We start from the raw sequence: 26,524 nt of genomic DNA, 5'->3' as shown, positions 1-26,524 counted from the left end.
TAGATCATATGAGAGAATTTGTAAGTACACCTTGCTTGAAAACTGACATACTTGGCACCGAGAGAGATGGCTGGGGAGATGGGCGATGAGGTTCCCGAGAGTGAGGTGACCCGAGGTCGAACGATTTCTCGGGAGGAACCTCCAACTACAGCAACATCTGCGAAAGATGAGCTAGATGTGCGGGCTTCATCGGACCAGGGCTCCGGACAACCTCCAGCAAATGGAGAACAACAGCGAAGTGGAAGCAGGGCGTCCACATCATCAGCGCCTCGCGGTGACTCGTCAAACACAGCAAAACCTTCCAGAGTCTCCTGGGCCGCTTTGGCTGGGAAGGGTATCACTGGAGCGAAGTTGGATATGCGGAGCGTGGCAAGCCCTTCGCGGGATGGTCTCCCAATACCAGCTACGCCCGTATCAGCCATACAGGATGTGTCTTCTGGTCGTCCTGCAGGCGAAGCAGGGATTCCAGTAAGTCGAGGTCTAGACGAAGGACTGCTGTCAGATTCAGCTTCCGGAAGCTCAAGCGTCTCCCGGCGCAATGGTTCAGTATCCAGGGGCAGGCGTCGCAACCCCGGCGTTTCCAGGGGCACTATTCCCGTTCAGCAAGCAAGGCAGCCAAGCCGCCCGAAGAGTCCGGCTCCAACCACCTCCGAGTCGACTCCGCTAGCCAAACAAGAAGGCGAGGAAACTCAATCGAGCAATCCAGCACCAACTGCGGAGCTAATTGAGTCGACTGAGTCGAAAGGGCTCGAGGATGTGAGAAACTATTTAAGAGGCCTCGCGGAATCACACGGCATTTTTCATCTAGTCAACAAGGAGCCGGCGCCCATAACATGCGAGCAACTCTTGAAGAATTTTGCCTCAAAGGTCTCCGAAGAATGCAGTACGTGGCAAGAGAAGCTTCAGATCGAGAGTTCAAAACTTGAGGCCTCGACGCAAGCACACACGCAGCTTGAGGGGGAAAAGACAGCATTGCAACAGATCGTGGCAACGCAAACTGACAAACTTGGCGAACTTGGCCCACTTGAGCAAAAGGCACGAGATCTCGAGGTGCAGTTCACGAAGTGTATCAACGAGCGAGACAAACTCAAGTCGAGCCTGGAAGCAAATCAAAACCAGCTCAAGACAGCTCAGAATGAGTGCAACGAGAAGGAGATTGCACTCCAGCACCGCACAGCAGAGCTCAATGAAGTTCAATTGCGCATTCAACAAATGGCTCCTCCAGTGAACGAGGAAGAGCTTAAGAGTACCATCTCTAAGCTGCGTGATCAGCTCAATGCCGAAATGTCAGCCAGGGCGACAGCGGAGCGCAAACTTGAAGAAGAGAAGGGCGTGTGGCAGGCGAAGGAGAAGCGGCACGAAGAGGACGTTTCTTATATGGAAAAGCAGTTGGTTGACCACCAAAAGCAAGTCAAGGAAGCGCTAGCCACGGTAGAGAGCCTTCGGAAACAATTGACGGACCAGACCAGGAAAGTCTCCCAAGCCCAAATCGAGGTGGCAAACATGACTTTCACCGTCGACCACGAGAATGTTCCCCTTGCCGAATATCGCAAGCTCGTCGACAATGCGAGGGGCGAGGTTTCAGACTTGGAGATGCGACTAGCCCAGGCAGAGACGGAACGCGACGAGGCACTGAAGCAAGACGTTCCCATGAACGATATGCGGGACATCATCGGAGAGGTTGTCGGTTTCTACGGCCTCGCCATGGACGATGCCGCCAGCAACCTGTACAGCAACTGGCGGGAAGAGGAAGCTAGGCTAGCGGACTTGGTGTGCGACGGTAACGACGGCTTCCGTAGATACCCTCATGCCGTCGTGCTTTCCGACGAAAAGCCTTCGCAGTCACTTTCTGATGATCTGTTCTCGCCTCCCAAGCGGACTTCTGGGGCGGCGGCTTCGAAATGTGAAGAATCGCAGACCGAGAGCGAGCCTGAAGAGAGGCTTAATCTCGCGAAGGAGCTTGGAGAATTCAACAGCCAGTCCTCCGCGGTAAGCTGAATCGAACCTCGCAAGATTGGATGGAATTACTAATTGGATTCATAGGAACCGGAAGAGAACCAGGGTAGCCCCGATCGCACACTACAGACAATCGAGGATGAACTCAGCAGACTCGATAGAATTTCTTCGGCAGTGAGTTCAAGCAGCTCCATTCTTGAGGCGATACTGACCAGTACTCAGGGGTCCCAGGGAAGCAAGGTTGGCCAAGGGGACGTGTCCCTTGAGCTACGCAATACCAAAGTCGCATTGGATGAGTGCCAGCATCATCGTAAGGAAGCCGACAAGGAGATAAAAGACCTCAAAGATGAGGCCAAGAAGCTTGTTTATGAGATTGCGGAGCTCAAAGCAAGCGCTCGGGTGTTGGAGCAGACCATCGAGGAGCACGAATCTAATGCTGAACGAACGAAGGGAGAAGCCAACAGACCATCTGCTATCCAGGCGGGCGACGAACAAGACTTCGAGACCAATCGCAAGGAAACCGACGAGAAGATCAAGAACCTGGAAGTTTTGCTCCAGCAACGAACAAAGGAGCTCAAGAGGTCCCAGAGGAGGGAACAGTTCATGTCGCAGGTCTCTGAGCAGCTCAAGGGGCAGTTAAGCGCTGTCCACGACAGACTGGGCAAAGCTGAGGCCAAGGCTATGTACGCCTGCGCGCGAGAAAAGTTGGCGCAAGAAAAGGTGGCACAAGAGGCTGCCACAGCGGACGGATCGAGCACAGGTGCGAGCTCGCTGGACGACCCGGGAGAACACCTCCAGCTGGTGGCCGACCTGATAGACCGCGTGGACAAAGCGGAAAGCGAGCAGGCAGCGAGCCGCAGAGATCTGCAATTGATCCAACAGATGGTCGCAGGCCTCCATGAGGATGCCAAGAATCTTCGGGAGGAAAAAAACAGCCTGGCTCTTGAGAGGAACCAGCTCCAGGAAGAAAAGGTGGAACTATCCCAACAGAGAGACGCATTGAAGGAGGATCTCAAGACGTACATGGATTCTGCGGACGAAGTTGCAGAACAAAACGTCAGGCTCCTGGAACAACTACGAGAAATCGAGCAGGAGATGAGGAAGAAGATTGAGGAGATCAAACGCAAGGACGAAGAAATCCAACACAAGGATGGGAAAATACGAGAAAATGATCTTTTGCTCAAGGAAAAGATGCAGGAGTTGGAGGCGAAGCAGAAGGCTCTCGACGAATGCCACGAACACGGCGAGCGCCTCAATGCGGAAGTACGCACAGTTGAAGAAAAGGTGGTCGAATTCCGGAATAAATGGAGCTTTGCAAATCAAAGATACGACAGTGAGCTGAAGAGGCGTCTCATAGTGGAGCAAGAGGGTGTCGACCACCTCGAAAACATGATCAAAGGCAAGCTAGTTGAGAAAGACAAGGAATTGCGAGAAGAGTGGATGGCGGAACACAACAAAACCGTCGAGAGGTTGGAGAACGAGATTCAGACCTTGAGGAGGAGAGCCGAGGTGGGCGAGACTGAGCTGGAGAGGACCAAAGCTACGCACCAGGAAGTGGCGGATGGCCTCGAGTCCAAGATCCGCGACCTGGAGAGCCGCAATTCAGCTGCTGGCGAGGGTGCTGATCCGACAGAGATCGAAGCTCAACAGAAAACAATAGAGGAGCTCAAGCTCAGAGTTCAACATCTAGAGAGTCGGAACCAAGCGCCTGACGAGAATGCTGATCTAGCTAAGATCAAAGATGAACATCAGAAGACGGTGGATGCCCTCGAACTCAAGATCCAGAATCTGGAAGAGGACCACCGGAGGGAGTCGGCTGGACTCGAAAGACAAGTCCTCTCTCTGACGAGCGAGAACGAAGGCTTGACACGGGTCTTGTCGGGCACGGCCGTGCCGAGCGGGATCATGATCTCTCACCAGGGCACGCAGACTCACTACGCGCCGCCGGTCGAGAGCTGGACGCGGAACCCCGATCATCAGCCGCCCATCGAGGGGACTTCGGGGACGACATCAGGCACCCAAGGCCCCCCTCCTGAATTTAGAGTCATGCACCAGCAGTTCCAAGATGCATTCAAGAGCCTGATACGAAAGCAGTCGGCCACCGCTGACAAACTTGATTCCTTCTTCAAGACGTTGTGCGACACACTTGGGAAAATGGAGCTACCAGAAAATCCTGACGAGTACGAGGTTGACCGCCTAGTAGAGCTTCGTGACGCCTTCAACGAAGCTCGTACTAAAATGTACGAATTAGGCTTGCAGAAAAGGCACTTTTTTGAGACCAACATTGAGAACTACCCGGACGAGCTGTACGAATTCGCGCAGAAGATTCACATGTACAAAGAGAGGCTCGAGCGGATCGAGGCCAGGGCGGCCACCACGGCGGCCAACACGATAGCCAACGCGACAGCCAACGAGAATAGCGGCGGGAACAACGCCGGCGGGAGTGATGGTGACAGCCAACCTCATCAGTCCGAGGCTGGCGACTGGGTGACTGCCAGCAGTAGCGAAACTCCTTCTGGCGGCGACGATGATGATTTCGATATAGACGGACCGGACCCCGGTGACGATCCAAAGAAACTCCGCAAAGCCATTGTCGCATTGGAGAGGATGAGGGATGAGGCCGATGCAACCCTAGCGCAAGAGGGGAGGATATTGCGCAGGAACATCGCTCATTACGGCGGGATTTTCAACCGGCTATACCAAGATCTCGGCAACCCGCGCGAGCCAGCCCGGCAGATCCAACGAGAACGGAGGGCCGTGGGACAAGCCGTCAGAGACCTGGCTGGCTCGGAGGCCACCGTCGCCGGGCCAAGCTCAGCCGCCGGCACCCAGCCGAACGTCGCCGAACCTCCACTGCCCCCGGACCCTTCATTGAATCGTTCATCAGAGGACCTGGACAAGTGGAGAGGGAAGAAGAAGGCTTACAGATTCCCCGACGACGGCGATCCAGGAAGTTCGGGCGACAGCACCGTCGATGGAGACATCGATCAGTATGGGTCACCCAAGCGGACTCCTTGGGAGGCACGCGTATATGCCATCCGAGAAATATTGACACAAACATATCGGGAGCAACGTGCTTGCATGTACGCTCGAAATGCCATCATGCAGGCCACGCTGAATCTGCAAGTCGCCGATGATCCCGTCCGTAACCAGCCAGGACCGACGCCTTCCGGCGTTTCTGCCAATCCGCTCCCCAGCGCACCCGCGGATCAAGGAGGCCCAGGGTCTTCTCAGGCGGGACCATCGTCTACTGCCGCGCAGCCAGCCAGCCCGGACAGCCAGGACGACGAGTCCCGGCGGGCATTCCAGAGTCACAACGCCTTTGACGACCTCGTAACCGAAATTTCCTCGCAGGCATCAAGTGATTTTTTCAATTTTCCCACCACGGATCGAATCCTACCCTCCTACCTTCCGAGAAGCATCTGGGACCCCCTGAATGATTGGTCCATGAGTTGTGAGAATGTCCAAAGCAATCTTGAGCGTCTCAACTATGCCATCGAGGGCCTCATCCACGACGGCATCAACTCTCAAAACTACGAGTTCCTGCGCAGCAGAGCCCGACAGCTCAAGATCATGCTTGAAAAGGCCAACGCGACAATTACCGCCCTCAAGGCGAGGGAGGTCAACGAGTTCGTAGGCCGGTCTGACAATGAGCTCGCAGAAGAGGCGCAGCGACTCAAGAAAGAGAACAAAAGCTTGGAAGAGAAGCTCGAAGATTTTAAACAGATAGCCGCGAAGCGACAAAACGACGAGAGGCTCAAGCGGTTCGCTGCAGATGCCCGCGCATCGACTTTGGAGAATATGAACGAAAAGCTGAAAGAGACTATCAGCAAGCTAGAAAAAGGCAAGAAACAGGCCATTGATGACGGCGTGGACAAGGAGATCCGTGAGACGGTGTACTACTACGAAGAGCAAAAGAAGGAAACTGAAAAGTTGAAACGCGAGATCGCGAAGCTGGAGAAGAAGCTTGCCGAGGAGCAGTCGACGAAGAGCGCCGTGTTCGATGGTACCGTCGAAACCATTAAGGACCTGCAAGAAGAAATCCGCCAGCTGCGGAGGGCCAACGAAAAGTTGGTAGACAGAGGCAGGACGTTGGCGACCGACATGGAACGGGCTCTGGACGTCACGGCGGGTACATCGGGAACCGACGCACAGAAGTTGGCCCGGATGCGACAGCGCATCACCAACGCTCTACATCTGGACGTCCCCGACTACCAAGAAATCGAAGATTTCCCACTTGAGGCGGTGTCGGAGCGAGAGCAGGAGTTCGTTGACGCAATGAAGGAGTACGAGAGGCAGTCGAAGAACCTGCGAGATCTCAACGACCGACAAGTCCGCCAGCAAAAGCGAGATTTTGACGACCGGCTGGCTAAACGAGACGCTTCTATGAAGCTTCAGCAGTCCAAGTTGAGAGAGATCTTGGCTTCTCAGAGGCAGCGGCTCAGGTTGTGCGAGACGGAGTTGGAGGCCGAGAGAATGCAGCTCCAACATGCCAAGAAGAGGATGGCACTGATGGAGAAGCAGCTGCAGGAGCAAGCTCGTGTCAACGTGGATTTGATGATTGACCAAGATGAGAATAACTTGAAGGCTACTGAAGAGGGGACATCTGGAGAAGAGCCTGAGGAAGATAAGAAGGATAAGGGGAAACAGCGCGCAGGCGCACCCGGTGGTCCTGATGGTGATCCCGACGACGGCGACGATGATGATGACAACCACGGTGAAGGTTCCAGCGGCGGTCCTCGAGAACCCGGCAAGAAGCGGACAGGAAGCGGCAGGATGTGTGGCTGTCCCTGCCTTGGGGCCTGCGATTCAGCAGGCAGGCCGATAGCGGCTAGACAAGAAGTCATCCACGACCTCGTCACGTTTTACGCCAAATACAGACGCTGCTGTGGTCGTAAAGCCAACATGAGGAGCGCCGCAAGCCAAACGACCGCCGAATCCGCCTCCGGAACGGAGACGGCGGAGGTCCCCGAAGACGACGGCCTTCTCCTGGTGCGACTGGCCGGCCTCCTGCACATGGACAGCGACACGAGAAATCGAATCGAGAACCCGCGCCTGAGCTACCTCGCGCGCCTCCTCCTCGCCTTCTGGAGCTGCATACGCATCCACGGGGTCGCGTGGAAGCAGACGCTTTACTGGCTGGTCGCCGGGAGCCTTTACTCGGCCGTCTACTACCTACCCGGCAGGCGCTGGAGGCCGGGTCCGCCAACGACTCCGTCGCCCAAGCTCGTGGCGCTGGCGATCAAGGACGCGATCACCTTATACTGGTTCTACTACTTGTACCAGGCGCTCATGGCGACGTGGGCCGTGCAGCAGGTCTACGATATGGCCAACGGGTACACGAGGGCGTACTATGTCGAGAGGGCTCTGCATCCGGAACGGTCCAGGTGGTGGGGTCTCGACGGGATCGACATGCGGCTTTCTGGGTTCTCTACGACAGAGCCTCCTGCGCCTGTTACTACTGACGATGGGGCGGCGGGCATCAGGAGGGGACTTTGAGGTTTGGAGGAGAAAAGAAATGCGTGAAAGTTTGTGCCCGTGGAAGGCGCGGGAGGCGGAGGACGGCAGATGAGAGGGTATCCCTCGGAAGCGTCTTGGCGGGGTATCTGTCAGTAGACGGAGATTTTTGGCAGTGAGCAAAGTTGCGTGTGGTAGAAGCTTTTCGTCTGATGATGGGCAAACGATAAACGGTGTTGCGTGTGCATGTCCGGGAAGTCTGCATGGAGCAATTGTTCGGATCGTCGGTTTAGGGTTCCACGGAGTTCAACGGTGTCGGGAAGTTTCTGTGACTTGTTGTATTTGCTTACCTCATGATTGAATTGAGAGTATTGGTTCACTGGTTGTACGGATGAATACTGTTTTGGGAAATAGCAAAGGCAAAGAGATTTTGAGAACCATGGCATCATTTACCAGTCGACGATCCGTGTGTCCGCTCTTGACAAGGTCTTGACAGAAAACGAGAACGAAAGGGCTTTGCGTGACTAGCTGAACCGACCAGTGAGTGACCATTGAACAAACTGACGATGACCTCCGCTCAGCTCTGCGACGCATGATTTGGAATTCGGGGAACCAGGCCCATGTCGTGTCATTCACGTCCAATTTCCAGTTCCGTCCCGGGACCCTGGGCCACCATGTTATCTGCAAAAGAGAGAAGGAAAGATGGAAAGAAGCCGCACTTTACGGGGCGGAAAAGGGCCTAGCGCCCCGGGCGCCCCGCTCTCCAGAAGATTCCCACTTTCGGTCTAGTCCGGCGTCTGTGCCTCGGCCCCGTACCTGTTCTGTTTTGAACCTCTTGCTCTGCAACGGAGCGACTCGTCTCCCCGGTTCCCATAAAAAAGGAAAGGAATCGGAGGAAATGTTTCGCGGAACCGCAAGCGCGCCTGCATGCTGGCAGCTGGAGAACGTTTTGGATTACCAAGACAAGCAAGTTAAGTGAAGGAACTAGGAAGGAGGATCCCGTCACCCGGCCCGGCACTTGCTGCATCAGCGGACCAGCACATCGAACTCCATTCGTTCGGGGCCTTGAACGGCGTCTACGATCCGCCGTCCCCGATTCTACCTCGGCCGCGAGATACCAAGCCGAGTAATATCGAGCTCTTTTCTGGAATTGGAGCTTGGGGTTAGCAAAAGACACTATTATGCTATTACAGATGGCTGCTGGCGCCTGGCTTACTAACAGCGCGGCAGTGTTAGTTAGTGTAGGGCGCAATGGAAGATGTCACTCTGATGCGGTTCCACCTCGCACCACCCGACCAGTGATGTCATGACTTGGGGGGGCCACGCCCAGCGCCTGTCAGTGGGCTGTGGTGGGAAACAACGTTCTGACTGACAGCAACCTGCAGAAGCACCCGCCGCGGCTGGTCCGGAGACCCAACTGACCACCCATCGAACACCAATTTGATATATTCGCATTCGCATGTCAATCCAAACTGTTTGTACAGAGACTTTTCGCTACAGCCAGAGGCTGATCGTCAGTCGACATCAATTACACATTGAGATTGAGGGCCTACGGATACAGCAAGACACAACCAGAAAGCGGAACAAAGATTGGCAGACAAAGGGCAAAGCTTGCCGAAACAAGAATAGAAGAAGAGTTCTGGTTTGGTCTGGTCCTACCAAGAAGTTCATAGGACAGCTGGAAAGAAAAAGCTCGGCCGACCCGAACAAGGCATTCGAATCTCATTTCCCATGCGCCGGTCACCCCATCGGATTCCATGAAACGTCTTCTCCCCCGACTCAGCACCATTTCCCGACCACACCCGGACGATCTCTCTCCTGCGCGGAACCCATCCCAATCACCTATCAAACCGTTCCCAGGTCACCTCTTGAAAAAAACTGGCGAGCCCAATTTGCTGACGGCATCCCCCACTCCCGCGCCCTCCCACCTCCCCAATTCTAGAACGTCGTCTCCCTCGGACTTGGACCCTTACCGTAAGGTACATACATCGAATTTGAAATGGTACGTGCTTTTTTAGCTTGTGAACTTGCCTCATCCCAGCAGCCCGCCGCCCGCCATTACCTCATATATAGGTAGTCGATCACCCTCCTCACTGAGCACACAACTCATAAAGGGCTTCAAGATTTGCTATTTCGCACCTCGTCACGCACGTTCGCATTTCTAATCACGTTCCTCATATAGAGACTATCAAGATACCCGGCTATAACAGCCCACGCCCGCACCCTCAACCCCTCACGCATCCATCGCAGAGCATTTACAGCAACTCATAACCCACAAGCTCGTTCCCAAGCGCAAGAATCAGCAGGAGGGACCTCATCTCATACCAACAACACAAACACCAATTCGCAGTCACCAACCCAGGGCCAACACACCCTCGACTCGCCAGAGCAGCAACTCAAAGATAACCACACCAACCCCCTCAAATCCGCCAAAGACAAAGTTCACAATCTCACAATGTCTTCAAAACTCATCCCCCAAAACCCGGCAGACGTCATGGTCATCCGCGACCTGACCCCAAACATCACAACCTTCTCCGTCCCCTTCTCCCGCTTCGGCACCCTCAAAATCGGCGGCCGCGCAACCCTAGTCCGCCTCACCTCGGGCTCCCTCGCCGTCTTCAGCCCCGTCGCCCTCACCGACGCCGTAAAAGCCAAAATCGCCGAAAAGGGCGGCAACCTCGCCTACATCATCGCCCCCGACATGGAGCACCACATCTTCATCTCCGAATACAAGGCCGCCTACCCGCAGGCCAAGATCATCGGCCCTGACGGCCTGCCGCAGAAGCGCGCCAAGCAGACGGGCGACCCCAAGATCAACACGTCGGACGAGTTCTTCGTCGTCTTCAAGGACGGTGCCGAGAAGCGCAGCACCACCATCACCCCCGAGTTTGACGCCGACTTCGAGTACGAGTACGTCGACGCCCACGCCAACAAGGAGCTCGTCTTCTACTTCAAGCCCGAGCGCGTCCTCATCCAGGCGGATCTGCTCTTCAACTTGCCCCCGCGGGAGCAGTACTCCAAGGCGCCCGAAGGCGAGCGCGACACTTCCTCCGGCTTCGGGAACAAGCTGTTTGGCGGCCTGCAGACTACCGAGGGCGACGTCAAGTGGGTGAAGCGCTTCCAGTGGTACGTGATGAGCAGCAAGAACAGGCCGAGCTTCAACGAGAGCATCCAGAGGATCGATGCGTGGGACTTTGATACGCTCATCCCTTGCCACGGAGATACGATCCAAGGCGATGGAAAGGAGAGGTTCAGAAAGGTGTTTGAGTGGCACCTGGCTGGTACCAAGAAATAGGGTAGGAACCGGTGTTTTTTCTTTTGATAATGGGGACAGGGGGTGATGATTTCATGGTTTGCATGACGGCGCTTTTGTTTACTTCAGCTCGATACCACGTTAGAAACTAATAACACTCATATCACAAGCAATATGCCCTGGTTCAGGGTACAAATGGCTTTGTTCTCGTGGGAGCACTCTGGAAGACACAAGTTATTCTGGCCGATGAAAGTGGACCAAACTCGTTTTCTCAGTGGATGTTCGTGTAGCCCTTCTGCCTCTATCGTCCGAGTCCTAACAATGTGATTGGGGAGGTGGATTTGTGATTCATAGCCCCCTCAGGAGTGATACGAATCTCTTTCATCCTCCTCCGTTCTGTCCTCTTCTCTTCATAAACCCCCACCGTCAGTGACTGACAAGAAATGCCGCTCCCCAATCCATCAAACAATGCTTCAGTTCTTAGCGTGTTACGTGGTGACAGTATGTATGCAAATGGAGTGGGTTTGCGATCTGATTCGAGTCGAAGAGTCGACGAGAGGTGAGGCTCAAGGTTTGGGCCAGGTCTTAGCCGGATCTTGGGGTATCTTCGTGAAAGATTCTTCGATCAGCTTGCTTCTCATATCCACAGTATTGATCGATAGAACGGGTATTCCATGTTTGCTGCTGGATTTGGCGTATCGAGCAGACCACCAGACCATCAGGTTCGACAGGTTGTGATACCTGGACAATGCACTCGTCACCCAGGCAGCAGCGTCGGGGCGCCTCGCATCAATATACAAGATCCAAGCGGCCTCGCTAACGATGTATCCCAGAGCAGATCCTGCGCACCTCGGGTGCGTGAAGACCAAGTCGATGAGATTGATAGCCAGGAGCTTGCTCTCGTAAGACCACAGCGCAGTCACCATTCGCTTCTCAATGGTGAGCATGATCAACAAAGCCTCCAGCCGATTGGCGAGGTCCCAGAGCCGGACATGCAGCACCAAATCGGCCTTGGGGCTTTCCAATCAGTGGTGCCTTTGTAGATGTAGTCGAGGAGGTGACGCATAACCTCCGGCTCAACGTCTTCGAAATAGACCACGCCGTAAATGTTCTCCTATGCGGTGTGTAAGTTCTCAATTTATAACGCAAATCATTTGGAAAGTAAGACCTTGAAGCTGCTATTGAAAAGTTTTTCAAAATACTTGGAGTAGATGGCGAGCATCATCTTGTGAACGTGAAACTCCTTGCCTCGACAGATGAGCTTGAAATCCGATAGCTTGCCGGTTTCAAGCATCCACCTATGATCCTCTTTTGCCATCGTGCAAGCCTTTCCAGTCGGGTTGACGGAGTAAAGGGAATGGTCTGTGGCAAGGGGGTGTGAGATATTGGGGGAAGAAGAAAGAGGTTGAGTAGTGGGAGCGTTTTGCCGCAGGAGAAAAATGAGAAGTGTGGGAATGGAAGGTAATAGACGGTTTCCAAACGAAGAATTCAATGGAAGCCCGCGCTGAATTTGCCCGGGCTAGTGATGAGAATGCAGGTGCGATGGTCGAAGTGTGCAAGGAAGGAAAGGGGGAGAATGGGGGTCAGGTCCTTCCCGCTCGACAAGACGCTGCAGATGGGTATCTGATTGATGATTTAAGTTGCCTTACGGCTCTTTCTATCATGAAGAAGAGCCAAAGCAATATGTTTGTCAATAAGTATTTGCATGCGATAGGGCCACATCAATCGCAAGCAGTGCAGTTCATTGACTTGTATGATTGCAGACGTCTCATGTACTAAGTGGTGGCCTAGCGTTGCGGATTGACAACGCCAGTCCAACACAGGATCTTTGGATTCTTGCAGGGAGTTCTCTGTTCGATTCTGTAAATACCATGCGTGAGGGGGGCCATATACAGACTCATTGCATTGTGACGACTTCTTAGTTACCTATCTGACGCTCTGTGGGTTTTCGCTGCTTTCCCGCAACAAAGCAAGACTCTCATCTGGTTCGGTTCAAGTCCTGATGCGTTTGGAACTTCTTCGCAGAGCCTTGGCTAAGGCTGCTTTATATGCCATGATCTTCGGCGCCGGTGTATCAAGGTCATGAGGGAGGGAGGGGGGAATCCCTTGTTGTAAGTCGCGATCATTCATAAGCACTTATTTTGTTCGTCATCCACTGTCCTCCAGAAGATCCTAATCGTGTAGATCTAGAACCTGTCGAAGCTTAGGAGCTGGTTACATGAGAACCGTTGTGGGCACATCCAACCGGTCTTATCGCAGATGAGTTCGCAGCTCGCCCCATGGTCTCTGAGATGCTACCTATCTCTTGGATCGGTGCATGCAGCATGTCGTTCCGATTTGCATACATCTCGATGCTACCCAACATCGCCGCAAAGTTTCTGATCAGGAGAAAAGATACTCAGTTCCAGAGAAGGAAACGTTAGCAATCGTCCAAGCCCTGACCCAATGCTAATGGCTTACCAGCGCAAGTCCAGACCCTATCATAGTATATACTGACCACCGATCAATCGAGCAGAGTATGAGGAATCATGGTGAAGTCCATGGGAAGCTGGCGAAGTAGATCGAAGTGCTCACCGAACATGACGTGGAGTATCTGCATCGACCCAATACTACGAAGATTATCCGAGTAGCAGACGGACTGAGCCGCATACACGACAGGCTTCAAGATCCCCCGATGGACATCAAGGAGCGACTTGCCTTTGAAGCTGAAGTCCGAAATCGCATGATCGTGGGAACTGCTTTAGACATGTCCCACACCGGGTCTTGGCATCCATTCTTGTAGGCTTCTTAGACAAACATTCAGGCATCACGGCTAGTGGCTGCCCTTCCACTTCTCGATAATATTCTGCTCCTAATACACGGACATTAGATAGAGCTGAGAACTGGACAGGGAAGGAGGTCGATCGAGGGAAGGCTAGCTCTCGTCACTAGATTCTTGCCGACTGCCTATTGCTGCCTGCAGTGGAACTGGGTCTCTGGATGCTCCCGCGCCACCCAAGATGCATAGCACAACTCAGATCCTGTTCTTCCCAGATTTCCCGACTTTTAGCAAGTGATTCCCATTGACTTTTATATACCAGTGGTGATGCCATGCAAAGCAGCCTTGATTACACCCCGAGTAACTCACCAGATGTACCAACTTATAGAAAGCAGGCCCTCTGCCGTCTTGTCACTTGGTTCTGGTACAAATTCGGAATAGTCGAGCCGTGCCCAAACCTCCTCTCTCCTTCCCATCGAGTAACTTTCACATCACATTCCTCCTGCATGATGTTCGATTCCCCAAAGGTAGACGGGGCAAGAGGCTTCTCCTTCCTCGAAACTTGATATCGCATGTGGACACACACCATTACCCATCACGCAAGTGGAGGAAGAAATTCAATGTCAGTAAACATCCGGATCTTATTCTCCAACACGCTCATGCAATTACAAAGATTCGAACATCAATCCAACCGCCCACGCACCACCGTATGCAACGCAGACCCAAACCTCAAACGACAATGCGTAAGATAATCCCCCTCGCCATGGCCCCCTATTCCTACCCTTCATCGTCGTCGCCTCACGTTCCTCACGTTCACGCGATACATAAGCATCTTTTGCATGGGAACAACTTCTTTCGAATTGTTCCGGCCAGCCGCTCGCCTGTCTCTCTCCTTCTCTCCTCAGATCCTCGCCCTTCATCCTTTCTCTCCCGGGTCCTATCCTACTCCCTTGGCAAGCCCTTCCACATCCAAGCCTTTGCATGCGGACGAGCTGCTTTCCCAGTCGAACAAGAATCCTCATCCAAGTAGAAACAACAATGCCAAATAGAACCACGTATCGACGGCGGAGCAGGATTGCCTTCACCCCTTCTACATGAAACATCACCCCCGACACCGTCGGCCCCGGAGATTGGCGCCCAACAGGTAGAGCGCAACCCTCTCCATCGCCAAAAGGCTGCCACGGATACGGCTGAAAAAGAATTTCTTGAGTCAAATCACTCTGGTATCGATCTTTAAAACATGTTTCCCCTCGGAAGACGGATGAGAAACAGCTCACTCGGGGAGTGAAATCAAGGGATTTCGGATCTCCTGTTGCTCTTCCAAAAATCGATGGCTTCGACAACGTCCTCTCCCTTCTCGTCTTCATACGCAAAGATAATCTGTAATTTGTCAGTGAGGTGCGTGATAAGCGGGAGACAGGAAGCATTACCTCATGCGTGCTGCTGTGCAGCATCCGAATGTTCTTGTGCGGCACAATATGCACAGCACCATTCTCAATGTTCCTGAGCTCGATAAAGTTCTGCTCGAACGCCAGAATCCACGGGTAGCTAAGAGCGAAGCTTCCCGGTGTACCCTCCCAGTCGATCCGCCATTCAGGTCTCGCGCGCCATCCATTACGATTGACGAAGAACGAGAATTCGGAGTAGTTGAGGAGGAACTCGCCGTTGAGGCGCTCAATATGAATCGGCTTGACATTCTCCTTTCTTGCAACGAAGTCGAGACTCGTGTCTGCCTGGTCGAGCAATGATTGCGTCTCAAGAGTCTCAAGTGAAACCACCTCAAATCCACGGGCACATGCCACACACAACTTGGACTTGAGGAAGTGTACCGACGATGATTCCGTGGGGATGTAGAACTCCTTGAACGGCTTGAGCTCGTCTTGTCCAGCAAACATCTTGCCGAAGCCCTTTTGCTTCTTGCCCTTCGACATAGCATCGTTGGGTTCATACACCTTTATTGTAGTCGAGAGAGCTGAGGACTTAACGCAGCACACAAGATGTCTGCCGAGGCAGATGCCTGTCTTGAAGAAGTTGCAGTGACTCTGGATTTTCTTGGGTCGCTTCGAGAGAGCAGGTTCGTTTGGATCCAATGCCCCTAGCGGGTACGAATAAAGCGCCTTATTAGACAGAACCAGAAGGAGGCCATATTCCTCGAGAACATCAAGCTGGGTGACGCTCGTTGTCTCAATGACACGCTTGGGCATCGCATCTCTGCTCTTGCGATCAGAAAGGTAGATGCCATTGTCCGTGCCGTACAGCAACTTGCGGCCACCATCGTACGGCGTAACGCAGTTGACTTGGTTTGTGCCCACAAAGAAGCCTGTGGAGATTACACTTGTGTTGAAGAAGTCGGCGCGGGCTCTCAAGCGTTGCTGGGCGCTATCAATAAACTCGAGCCACTTCTTACGTGCAGCCTGGTTAGACGCGTAGAGCGTCAGTTCGTACCCGGCTTTGCCCAAGTGCCTGAATGTGATCGGCCAGCCTTCGCTCTTCTTATTGTCGTTTGTGTTGGCTCGAAGGGCGGGAAGCAAGCTTGATGAAGATCGCTTCATGGCACCGGAACCTGGGATGACCTCTTCCATTTCACGGATAGCGAGCAGCTCCAAGGGGATCGGCCGCCTGTATGCCTTGATTTCTTCGCCCTTGCCAGCCTGCTTGATTCTCACCAGAAGGACTGCGTGGTCGAACAAGAAAGCAGTGATCTCAGACGCGTCTTGCGGTGTCTTCTTCAACTGACTCTTGAATACCAACTCTCTGCCTTCCTCCGTCAATCGTAGATCCACCCTCTCGTTTGGCCGGAAGCGCAGTTGCTCATGGAGTCGCCTCAAGTTGAATCTGTTCTCGGCCTTTCCTGACTCGGCGTTGACTCTCGTCAAGAGGTCGCGAATCAACTTGAGCACCTTGGGGATGTCTTCCTTGTCAGAGCTACCGTCCTCTGTGTACTTGAGCACGTTTTCCAGCAAAAGTGGGTAACGAGCCAAACGAGTCGTCGGCTTGGTGAGGTAACCATTGAGTTCCAGCTTGCGTGACTCTTTTCGCCGTTCAATCTCATCAACAAACTTGGCAAAGTAGGGGTTGGCGGATCGTTCATTCTCAAATTCGAACTTGGCCTCCAATTGCTTGGAACCATACCAAATAAATGGCTCGAACTGAGGTACACACTCGAGGAAAATGTCGCCAATAGCACCAACAACCGGGTTCTTCTGTTGCCGCTCTGTCAACATCTTGGCGAATTTTGCGCTCACAGCATGCAAACTTGGGTGATCGACAATATTGCTGAAAATGGCCTTAACAACCTTCTCCCTCTTGTTAGCAGGAATCGGAGAAGCCTTGGAGCGCAGAGGCAAAATCCAGAAGTCGCGCAGATATTCCAAGTCCTTCACGAAATCTCTCTCGGTGTAGCAGATTTCTGAAATGACTTCCTGCCTCTTCTTCTCCCTGTCGCCGATGCTGTCGGCCACTTCCTTCGGAACGGAGTTGATCCAGAGCTTCTGTTCATCGGTTTGGTCGACATCATCTTCATTAGAGACGTTCTCAGACTCCTTCTTCAGGCCAGGCTGGATCTTCAAGTTCAGCCGAGATACCTGCTCCAGTCTGCGAGGGCACGCAATGGAGTAACAGAGCTGATCTCTTGTACAAGTCGGCGAGTAACACTCGGAAAGGAGCACAAAGACACCGTCGACCGCAGGTCTCTCTTCCGTTTCTTCCATCAGAGTTTCTCGGAATTGGTACATTTCTGACGTGGAGTCTCGCAAGCGATGTTCGTAGGTGACGTCGTGGAAGAACTTTTGGGCATCCAGAGCTCGTCCCAACAGCAGCGCCAAATTCCTGTCTGTCGTCCTAATAATATACGACAAGACATCCACAGCTTCGGCACCACTGAAGGCGTTCTTATACGTGAGCTCGTTCTTCGTCCGGTCGCCAGTGATGATCTTTTGCCGGAAGCAGTCGGCCACTCGCGATAGCAGTGCGGGATAAACCAGGGGGGGTCGAATTTTGCCAGTTGGAGGTCGTTCACCGTCAATAGACTTGCTCATAGAAGGTCTATGCGTCAGGGTCGCGTCGCTCTCTGAAGGCGTGATCGTTGGTGCCACCGTAGACGCCATCGACATCGTCCTCTGGTTGTTCGGGTCACCGGTTATTGAAGAAGCCATGCTCATCGTTCTGGTCTGAGACCCTGGCGCTGGTGTATAGCCTCCTCCGAAACTTCCATTGGTGGCCGGCAATTCCACGGGCGCCCTTCTGTTCGGAATGACCCGGCCGCTCATAGTCTGGTGGGAATTCTGGTACTGGTGCATATCGCGGTCCTGCGGGTGATAGCCAGTCATTGACATGGCTCGATCGTCTTGGCGTTCTGGAACGACCCTTCCTTGTGCTGTTGTGCGAGACGAGCTCGGATTGTACGGAGCATGGCGGAAAGCATTGGCCGGGGCCTGGTGATTCGGTTGTGAGCCGTATCCATTTGAGGAAGGCTGGTACATGTTCGGTCTCGGGGCGGAAGCAAGAGACTGCGAGCGGTATGAATCGTTATTCATAGCTGGCGCCGCGCCTCCTGCTCCTTGGTAAAATCGCTGTGCTGCTGTTCTTGGTGGGCCGTACTGCCCTTGGGACGGCGGCGGCCCCCTTCCATCACGCTGGGGGATGGGCCCGGCAGGTCCTCCGTAAGGGCGGCGAGCCTGTTGTTGCTGCATGTATTGTGCTTGCGGGTTGGGCACTTGATAGCCGCCGGACGCTGAGCGTTGTTGAGCCGGGTAGCCATTTGGCTGCATAGGAGCACCTCTCGGAGAGCCCGGGTCGCGGTCCATGTACTGGCCTGGAGGCACCCTCGGGGGCGGTTGTCGCTGCATAGACGACATGGAAGATGACATTGTCTGCGTCCTTCCTCCCTGCTGTTGTGGCATCATCTGGGGAGGCATCGAAGAAGAGGTCATTGTCTGCGAACGTCCCGGCGGGGGATTGGCGCCGAAAATGTTAGAGTAGGCGGCTTCGCGCTGGTAGTTGGACGAGTGACCCCTCGGGTCGCCGCGGTAGTCGGACATGATGGGTTCGATGGAGGAAACTGGAAGTCGGCGACAATGCCCTTATCAGCTTTTGGTCGTTGGTTGGGTTAAAGGGGAGAGATGGCGAGTGTGCCAAGGTGGAGAAAAATGTGGTACAAGAGGATGGAAAGAGAGGTGTAGTGAGTGGTACTAACAACGTGAGGCCTCAACGGCCGCCGACTATGGCGAAGAGACACAGGACCACGCAAACCGCTCAAAGGGCACAATTGGCGAAGACAGAGGCAGATGTCGACGCTGCGGTCGTCAGTTTGGCGGAGAGGCGGTGGCCAGCGTGGGGGAGGATTTTTTTGGTGGTTGCTATTCGTTTCCCCTTCGTTCTAGGTGTTCTGCGTCCCCTTTCCAGGATGGGCCGGGTGACGTTATGGGCCTATGACTTGACACACGGCCCTGACCCGGGCGATTGTCGAAGGGGGGGTGAAGAAGAAAGGAAACAGGGAAGGCGACGAAAAAGAAACCGAGCCACGGCAGATCTGGCAACTTTTGTTTATGTCGAGACGATGCGAAAAGGAGCGTCGGGTAAGGTAAGGCAGCGCAGTTGTGCTTGCGGGCAGGCGATAGCAATGCTGAGTAACTTGTTGCTGGCGGCTAGGAAATGTTGCGGGCAAAAAGTCGAAGGATGGTGGTGGCCGTGGTGGTTCGTGGTGGAGGAGGTGGTGGTAGTGGTGGAAGAGGGTGCTGCTGGGTCACTGGTCGTCGTTGGTGCTAAGTCATCGGCATTGGGCTAGAACTGGGTCGGGAACTGGAGACTGGGGTTGCTTCCAGGTTGGTTGGGACAGGCGTCGAAAGCTGGGGATAGTTTGATAGGACGGCACCAAAACTGGCAGACAGCCCAAGGTCTACCGTCTGGATAGGTACGGTGGTGCATGGAAGATGGACGGGATACCGCTGGGAGGGGACCAACCACCTCTTGTTGGTGTCCAGAGCATTCACTATGTACGTACTCTCCAGTAAGTATTCGTCGGTGGAGGGCGCCTTACCTTAGTCAGGGTCGGGACGAGTACTTTTTTGGATGCGCCGTTTTCTCCTGCGGGAGGTGCACATGTAAGGTACCTTTTTCACTTTCTTCATCTATCTTGCCTTAGGTACGGAGTAGGTAAGTAATTCCAGGTTCTACTGGCCCGACTCTCTGCCTGCCTACCTTACTTGCTTGCCTTCGGTCATGCTACCTGACGACGTATGCCTGTTGGACAGTGATGCATCCTGCCTGCGGGTTTCTCTCTTTTCCCTTCTTTTGCTTGGCCAGGGAAGTGCCACAAAAGGTCACGCTTACAAAGGCAACAACTGCTGTGCGATCGACTTGCGCCCATCCCTTTCCATTCGCTGCTGTTGATGCTGCTGCTGCTGCTGCTGCTACCCAGATCCATCCGGTATGAAATACATACCCGCAGAGAGAGCAAGAGGCGTGCCTGGTGCACGCCAACAACTCGCGAATGTGCTAGGACAGTAGATCAATCAAACCAGTCAATGTCAAAAAGGACGGCCGACCGCCAAAACGTGCAATCTGGACGATCCACCGAGACGCCAGCACAGGTGGACTTGGGACTTGGGAGAGACTTGGCCCGATCCACCGTCTCCCTTCCGCCCGTGAATTAGACGCAGCGCCCTGCTTCTCTGCATCTAATATTAAAAGGCGTCGATTCGCCTGGCCTGGGCATTCCTCTAACATGCGGTCTGGCGATGTCAAAATCTAAGAATAACAATGTCTGACTTGTGATAGCGCACTCTTCATTATTCAAGAACCTTTGCTAGAAACAGGGGGGCTAGACTGGAGACCGTCTTAACGCCGCGTGAGGTGGGCAGCGTGACTGCCGGAAGAAATGGAGCTTCCTCATGCAAGAACCGCACGCCAACAACGAGGCCCCCCGGCCTGTCTCTTGTTTGCAATGCGCCCATGTTTCGAGGTCAGCTTGACTTTTTTGCGGTCGGCATTCGGGGTGGCTTCGAATCAACAACGTCCCTCGAAGCTCTCCTACCCTCTTTATCCAACCGGAAGAGTCACTTCCCCGTAAGTGCTAAAGAGACGCGACAAAAGGTTGATTGTATTCATCACGCCAAGGCACGTCCCGCCCCTCCCATTTGGCTATGAGTGAAGAACGCAAAATGCGCCAAAAACATGAGATAGAGCTGTGACCTGTAGTCGAAGGGGGTGGAAGTGAAAGTTGGCCAAAAAGCCCAGGGATTCCACCCGCTGCTCGGATGATGCGCCGCGATAAGGCTAAGGTATGCATCGATAAGAGGAAACCAGAGATTCCAGACCCCCGTCAGACACGGGCCACCTGGAGAACGCTGCTGCAGCCGCTGCGCCGCACTCGAGCACGATTTCCATTCCTGCCAGCCCCGCCCAGCCACACTTCCAGTCTTCAGATGCAACACCAGCCACAATGCCGTTGAACTGGGGCTGGTGCGTCGGGCCGGTATGGCGCCGAGTCACGGGTTTCTCAGCCTGTCCACAGTGCAGTCCTGATTGGGCCTCGTCACCGTCACCAAGCTCCAAGGTCCTGGATCCAGGAAGCCAACATCGCGGGATCCTCGACACGCATATCCCTCCCCCCTTCCGTCGGCCATCAACACGCATCCCCCGCATCGAGTCCGACCACCATTCTGCCCACCATGGCTGAAGACTCTGTCCTCGCCCCCAAGTTCGCGCCGTTCATCGGAATGGTAAGCTCTCGCCCCCCGACGTTTTGCTTGCTCAAGTAGCTGTTACTCCAGCAAGCTACGGACAGCTACGGCATTTACCTTCGAGCCTGTGCTGACATGTCTTCAATCTAGGCCGGCATTGCGGCTGCCATGATTTTCGGATGTACGTTCACTCTGCAAGCATAGCTGTGCTTTTACCCGACGCGACGATAAATGGACAATGTACTAAACAGACTCTCCTCGACAGGCATCGGCGCCGCATATGGTACCGCCAAGTCAGGAATCGGTATTGCTGGTGTCGGAACTTTCAGACCCGACCTCATTATGAAGGCATGCCAATAGAATATTACACCCCGGTAGAAAAGCGTCTGCTAACACTGCAGCAGTGTCTGATTCCCGTCGTCATGTCCGGTATCATTGCTGTTTACTCTTTGGTTATCTCGGTCCTCATCGCCCAAGATTTGGTCCCTCCCGGTGCTGGAAGCAACTACAGTTTGTTCAAGTTAGTCGCAACAAGACATATGATTACAACAAAATCCTGTATGCTGACTCGAGAATAGCGGCTTCATGCACCTTGCCTGCGGTCTCTCCGTTGGCTTCACTGGCCTTGCGGCTGGTTACACGATTGGTATCGTCGGCGACAAGGGCGTGCGCTCGTACATGGAGCAATCACGCATCTTCGTCGGCATGGTCCTGATTCTTATTTTCGGCGAAGTCTTGGGTCTTTACGGGTATGTCACATGGTTATAGATGATGCCAGGTGAATAGATGCTGACCAGCGTAGACTCATTGTCGCTCTTATCCTGAACACTAAGTCCAAGGGCTAAGAAGCTCCCGAATTCCCCGAATAAACCAAACGGCGATAATTTACTACAACTTAACACCACCCTTCAACGAAACAAACTGTACATTAAGCCAGGAAACCGCCGGACGTCAGGTTGAAGAAGCATCAAAAGAGAAGGTGTATGGGTGGTTTCTGGACCAAACCAGCATATGGCACGGCGTTACAACAGGACCCTCGTGTAGATTTTATGTATGACGGGCTAGAAGATGGTCTCGGGAGCTGTGGAAGGTATGATAGGCATCCGGGTTCAGTATCTTTGAATTTTTTCGAACGCAACTTGATTTCGTCATCTGTGATGAGTGGTACATGTGCCAGACCTATCTGTGGTGGAGCCGCGAGTAAGTGCATGGAACTCGGCTGTCTGGTATAGACCGAGCAGCGACGTAGCTCGGCATTATGATGAGGAGGAGGCATGAATCCCTATTGTTCCGTCACCCCAAAGCTCCCGTGGGAAAGCCATGTGCAGTATGGTATCAACGTCGGCAACTGTCTCTACACTACTTCCCCAGCAGAGAAACTCTGTGCAACACAAAGCTCTCGAGGTCTAGCATAATCGACTTCGTATCGCAGCCTCAGCTTGATATCATACCGACTCTCAGCTTATTCCCCTGGCTATGATAGTGAGCTCGACAGTGGGCTCGGCGTATAAATAGGAATGTTGTGCAATAGTGACCGAGAGACTTTCAAAGCATCATCTCTAGCGAAAGGTCTTGCTTTGGTTATCCCTTCGTGCCTTGACGGACCTTCCCAGCAAAGGCCCAAAATTTGCGACAACAACAATAGTGAGTGTTAACAAGTAAAGCCCGTTACCAGTGTCATCGCCCGCGACTTCCTCGTCTAGCCGGAGGACACAGATCGCAGCTTACTTCTCTGACCATCGTAAACACCAAGATCCAATACCAAAGAAGAAGACTTGACTGACCATAATAGCAAAAGAGTCCCCCCCCCCCCCCGGTGGCGAACGGGGGCTACATCTCTGGGTGCACATGCTGGGACTCGAACACGGGACCTCTAAGCCTTCACCGATTAGGCTGTTCGTGGACTCGAACCACTCCACCACCCAGCCAGTTTTGACCTGACCCCCCGAGGGGGGCGCCTGCTGTTTGGTGACGGGAATGGATTCCAGGGGGTATATGGAGGGTCTGGGGGTCTCTTGTTGTGTATTCTGGTGGAGGGGATGGGTTGAATATACGCGAGGTACGTAACACGCGGTCGTGCTCTGAGGGGGTATGGGAGGGCCTGGACGAATGGACCGGGTGTATTCCGCGTGGTCTTGATTATTCGGTAGGAAAGCGTCGATGTATGTCCAACACGCATGTCGATGAATCGTAGCTCTTGTCGGGATCTCGCTTAGTGCTCAAGATACTCTTGAGAAGAGCGGATCTTGACCCGCGTGTTCGAGCACATTGACGACCTTGAACCATCTTTCTTATACGTTACCGCCGAGTGGATGACCGCTGTCGCGTTGTAGGCTTCGATATGTCCTCGTAGACCTCGTCGACGATCAGGAGGCGCTTACTCATGTTCCGCTCGTCAGACTTGCAAAAGCGCCGAGGTCTTGTGAAGCTGACAGGTTTGGGGGGGTTTCCTTCTTTTATTCACACCAAGAATCGCGATTGGAATGATGGTACCTAGACAGCATTTATACGTTCTTGGAAAGACTTGAGTATCAACATCTCACAACTTTCCTCCACCTCCTGTCTAGAACCAACTAGTGCCACCTTATTAACTTGGACGGCTTCACTGTCCCGACGAAGTGGCAAAGTTCTCAACTCGGGCTGTGAGTAAATCAGAGATCCAGTTGCCCCTTGCCGGACAATCAGAATACAGCGTGGGATTGAGAGCTGGTTCCAGGACATTTGACCGCGGGGAATAGACGCAAGCCGGCTCAAGAGACATTGTATTAAGCCACATGTATATCTTTCGGACTTAAAATAGTGACCATGACGCGGGGCACAAAATTCAACCGTCTTCTCGCAAGAACGGCCTTTTACCAACCCTTAGTTAGTGTATCCTCCAAACATGAGCGCTTCATTTGTCTTATGGAAACAAAACTAGGCTCGTGTGAGAATCATCGCGAGGGAAGCGAGACCGGATGACTGTTTTCACCTGGTAATCAAAGTCAAGAGACAAACCGTCACAAAGGAGTACCAAGTCATCTGTAGCACGGTTCCAGACGTAGATGAAATATCTTCTTCAATTTGGTTCCGTGTATCCTGAATGTCAGGAATTTAGGCCTAAATGTCCCTACTGTCCATATGTAGAAAATCAATAAAGCTAAGGTAGGCAGCATGTCTTTGGCCTTCCCGAATCCTTCCTTGAATGCATCTGAAATCTGAGTTCGATGCCGAAAATTGTTGAAAATCTACCCTACGATGCCCGGATCAAGACCTTAGGCAAGACGAATGTCGTGAAAGAAAGAAAACAAGGCTCAAATGCCTTGGCCTGTACCCAAAACCAAAACAGAAAATGCCTGAGTGGAAATCATCTCCTTTCTAGGAGGAATCATCGGCTTCCCTATGCTCTATGCAGAGACGCCGATGGATGAAAGATAAGAGAGGGAGAGAGCAAAAAACGACAGACTCCTTTTTCCAGATACATGACAAACTCTTGGTTTTTCAGTCGTGTCATATGCGCATCAAAATCGTGGTCGCGTCAAGCGGTCTACCAAAGACGCCCTGCAAGGCGGCGGGTCAGCTTCTTGCGCTGTGCTGGCGGAGGCTGACGCAGATTTCTCCAACTACTGCGATCGCGGTCCTCCCAAGTTTGCATTTGCGCTGCCGGAATGTTAGCCAGCCATGTTTACACTCTGAAAGAAACAGATAGTGAGAAAAGACCAAGACTTACCGAGAAAGCGGTTCCAACGGCGATCCTCGTCCCAGAGAATATCCTCACCAGACTCGCGTGCAAGTCTCTCCCTGCGAGCACTTGCAGCGGCCTCCTCGCCGACCAAGTAAGGGTCCTCGAGCGGTCGGAAGTCCCGAGCTCGCTGGGCCGCCTCCTCCTCGGCCATTCGCTCAGACATAAAGCGACGGAGGTGGGCAACGGGATCGGCACCTTGGTTCATGCGTCTTCGGGCGACGTTGTTCAGCGTCGGATTTGTGTGCACCGTTGACCACGTGGGAATGCGGAACTGATCGAGTCGTGGGGCGGCGCTGGGCGGCGCCGGAGGAATCGGGGGCAGGCCGGTGGTTCGGTGGGGTTGGGGCGTCGAGTTCCCGGAACGGCTCGGGACCGGGACGGCAGGAAGCAGGGACGTTGGGTGTTGAGTGGAGCCAGCGGCCGTGCGGTTCAGATTGTTGTTGTTGATAGGCGGGGAGTAAGGAGGAATAGGCTCGGGATGCGGAGCGATCGAGTGGTAAGAGGGCGCGTCTGAGACTATTGTTTGGTGTTAGCTCGACCACTTCCATTTCGAGGTATACTGCGACATGTCTTTGTCGGTGAAGCTCGAGCATGTCAGGCGCCGGCATGGCGTCCCGTGCGAAAGCAAAGAAGCCATCCCAACGTCCCACATAAGGCTGGCTCGTGACAAGAGTCAACTTACAATAAGACGGCGCGGCAGAGCGGATCGAAGCTGTTTCGAAATCATCGTGGCTCAGCGCATCATGATGCGAAGGAAAGAAACGTGGGTGTTCAGCTACGGCAGCGGCCATTTTGTCGCAAGTTTTCTTGGTGAAATAGAGCGTAAAACGGTGGGCGAAACTTCCAGAGTTCAAGAGTAACCGGTCGAAGGTAAAGTGCGGAGAGTGGAAGGATAAATGTTGACCATCTGGTTGCGGAGGGAGATCCGGGCCTTTCAAAAATAACTGCGCAAGCGCAGCTCGAGGATCAACGTAGCAGGCAGGTCAAGCGAAGATATCTGGCCAGGGTGTATTGCTGTGCGACTCTAACTTGCGCAGAGGAAGATGGCCAGAATCCTGAGCAGGTTGGGAAACGAGCGTGTAGGATGTGTATGACGGTTTCCGAGACCCAAGTTCTAAGACAAGTAGGTCAGGGGAGAGGAATAATAAGTCGGTCACGCTCGAAGCGAGAGAGACAAGGTGGACGCCGCCCACGGATAAAGCAGCCCAGCGATGGCTGCAGTCCAGTCCGAGCCGGCGGGAACTGGGATGCCTCTGCCCGAAAGGTGGGTGCCCTTGGTGCGTAGTTTGCGTGATGGAGGGTGGGTGTGTGGAAGGTTGGAGCTTGGCGCAGCGGTAGCGTAGTTGTGAGCCTCTCGTGCGAATGTATCTTTGTGTATCCGTAGACTGGAGTGGCCTCAAGGGTCGAGAACTGCTACCCTATGCTCCAGATTGGATGAGGGAGGTGGTGCAGGACACGTGAGTAAGGGACTAGAACGATAACAGAAGCCCAGCCGGAAGCAGGGTACAGGACGGCTTCTCTACTGTGCAGTATTGGGGTGTTGAGTCCAGGCAAGGGAAGGCAGGACGATGCAGGTCAGATGTATCGTTTTCCCTTTTGAGATGCAGAGGGATGGGTGAGGGGTCGAGGCAACAGGAAGGGAATGAGCAGATGAGGATGGATGGCATGCAGGTCGGGTTGGGCGTGGATGGTCC

At 53.6% G+C, this 26,524-nt stretch overlaps 6 protein-coding genes across 6 annotated transcripts; 3 read left to right on the top strand and 3 right to left on the bottom strand.

Annotated features, from left to right (window-relative positions):
- Window positions 1-66: 66 nt before the first annotated feature.
- Window positions 67-7,455, top strand: CCOS01_01465 (uncharacterized protein; the record flags this gene model as incomplete). The annotated part of the gene is made up of 2 exons (XM_060449660.1): window positions 67-1,989; window positions 2,044-7,455. The coding sequence occupies 2 exons, from the start codon at window positions 67-69 to the stop codon at window positions 7,453-7,455; spliced, it is 7,335 nt and encodes a 2,444-aa protein (XP_060321098.1).
- A 2,413-nt stretch (window positions 7,456-9,868) lies between these two features.
- On the top strand, window positions 9,869-10,708 carry CCOS01_01464 (uncharacterized protein; the record flags this gene model as incomplete). The annotated part of the gene is made up of 1 exon (XM_060449659.1): window positions 9,869-10,708. The coding sequence occupies one exon, from the start codon at window positions 9,869-9,871 to the stop codon at window positions 10,706-10,708; it is 840 nt and encodes a 279-aa protein (XP_060321097.1).
- Window positions 10,709-11,232: 524 nt separating this feature from the next.
- On the bottom strand, window positions 11,233-11,984 carry CCOS01_01463 (BTB/POZ domain-containing protein; the record flags this gene model as incomplete). Its single annotated transcript, XM_060449658.1, has 3 exons — window positions 11,233-11,676; window positions 11,736-11,780; window positions 11,835-11,984. 3 exons carry the CDS (start codon window positions 11,982-11,984, stop codon window positions 11,233-11,235), a joined length of 639 nt encoding a protein of 212 aa, XP_060321096.1.
- A 2,730-nt stretch (window positions 11,985-14,714) lies between these two features.
- Window positions 14,715-18,463, bottom strand: CCOS01_01462 (CNH domain-containing protein; the record flags this gene model as incomplete). Its single annotated transcript, XM_060449657.1, has 2 exons — window positions 14,715-14,804; window positions 14,855-18,463. The coding sequence occupies 2 exons, from the start codon at window positions 18,461-18,463 to the stop codon at window positions 14,715-14,717; spliced, it is 3,699 nt and encodes a 1,232-aa protein (XP_060321095.1).
- Window positions 18,464-21,094: 2,631 nt separating this feature from the next.
- CCOS01_01461 (V-type proton ATPase proteolipid subunit 2) lies at window positions 21,095-21,951 on the top strand (the record flags this gene model as incomplete). The annotated part of the gene is made up of 6 exons (XM_060449656.1): window positions 21,095-21,145; window positions 21,257-21,287; window positions 21,372-21,421; window positions 21,511-21,626; window positions 21,685-21,855; window positions 21,909-21,951. The coding sequence occupies 6 exons, from the start codon at window positions 21,095-21,097 to the stop codon at window positions 21,949-21,951; spliced, it is 462 nt and encodes a 153-aa protein (XP_060321094.1).
- Window positions 21,952-24,632: 2,681 nt separating this feature from the next.
- On the bottom strand, window positions 24,633-25,621 carry CCOS01_01460 (uncharacterized protein; the record flags this gene model as incomplete). Its single annotated transcript, XM_060449655.1, has 3 exons — window positions 24,633-24,745; window positions 24,816-25,346; window positions 25,513-25,621. 3 exons carry the CDS (start codon window positions 25,619-25,621, stop codon window positions 24,633-24,635), a joined length of 753 nt encoding a protein of 250 aa, XP_060321093.1.
- Between the last annotated feature and the right edge of the window lie 903 nt (window positions 25,622-26,524).

This window comes from Colletotrichum costaricense, assembly GCF_030867565.1.
Source record: "Colletotrichum costaricense strain IMI 309622 chromosome Unknown Scaffold_1.1, whole genome shotgun sequence".
In the NCBI taxonomy this organism is placed as follows: Eukaryota; Fungi; Ascomycota; class Sordariomycetes; order Glomerellales; family Glomerellaceae; genus Colletotrichum; species Colletotrichum costaricense.
This window is presented reverse-complemented; position numbering and strand designations above follow the sequence as displayed.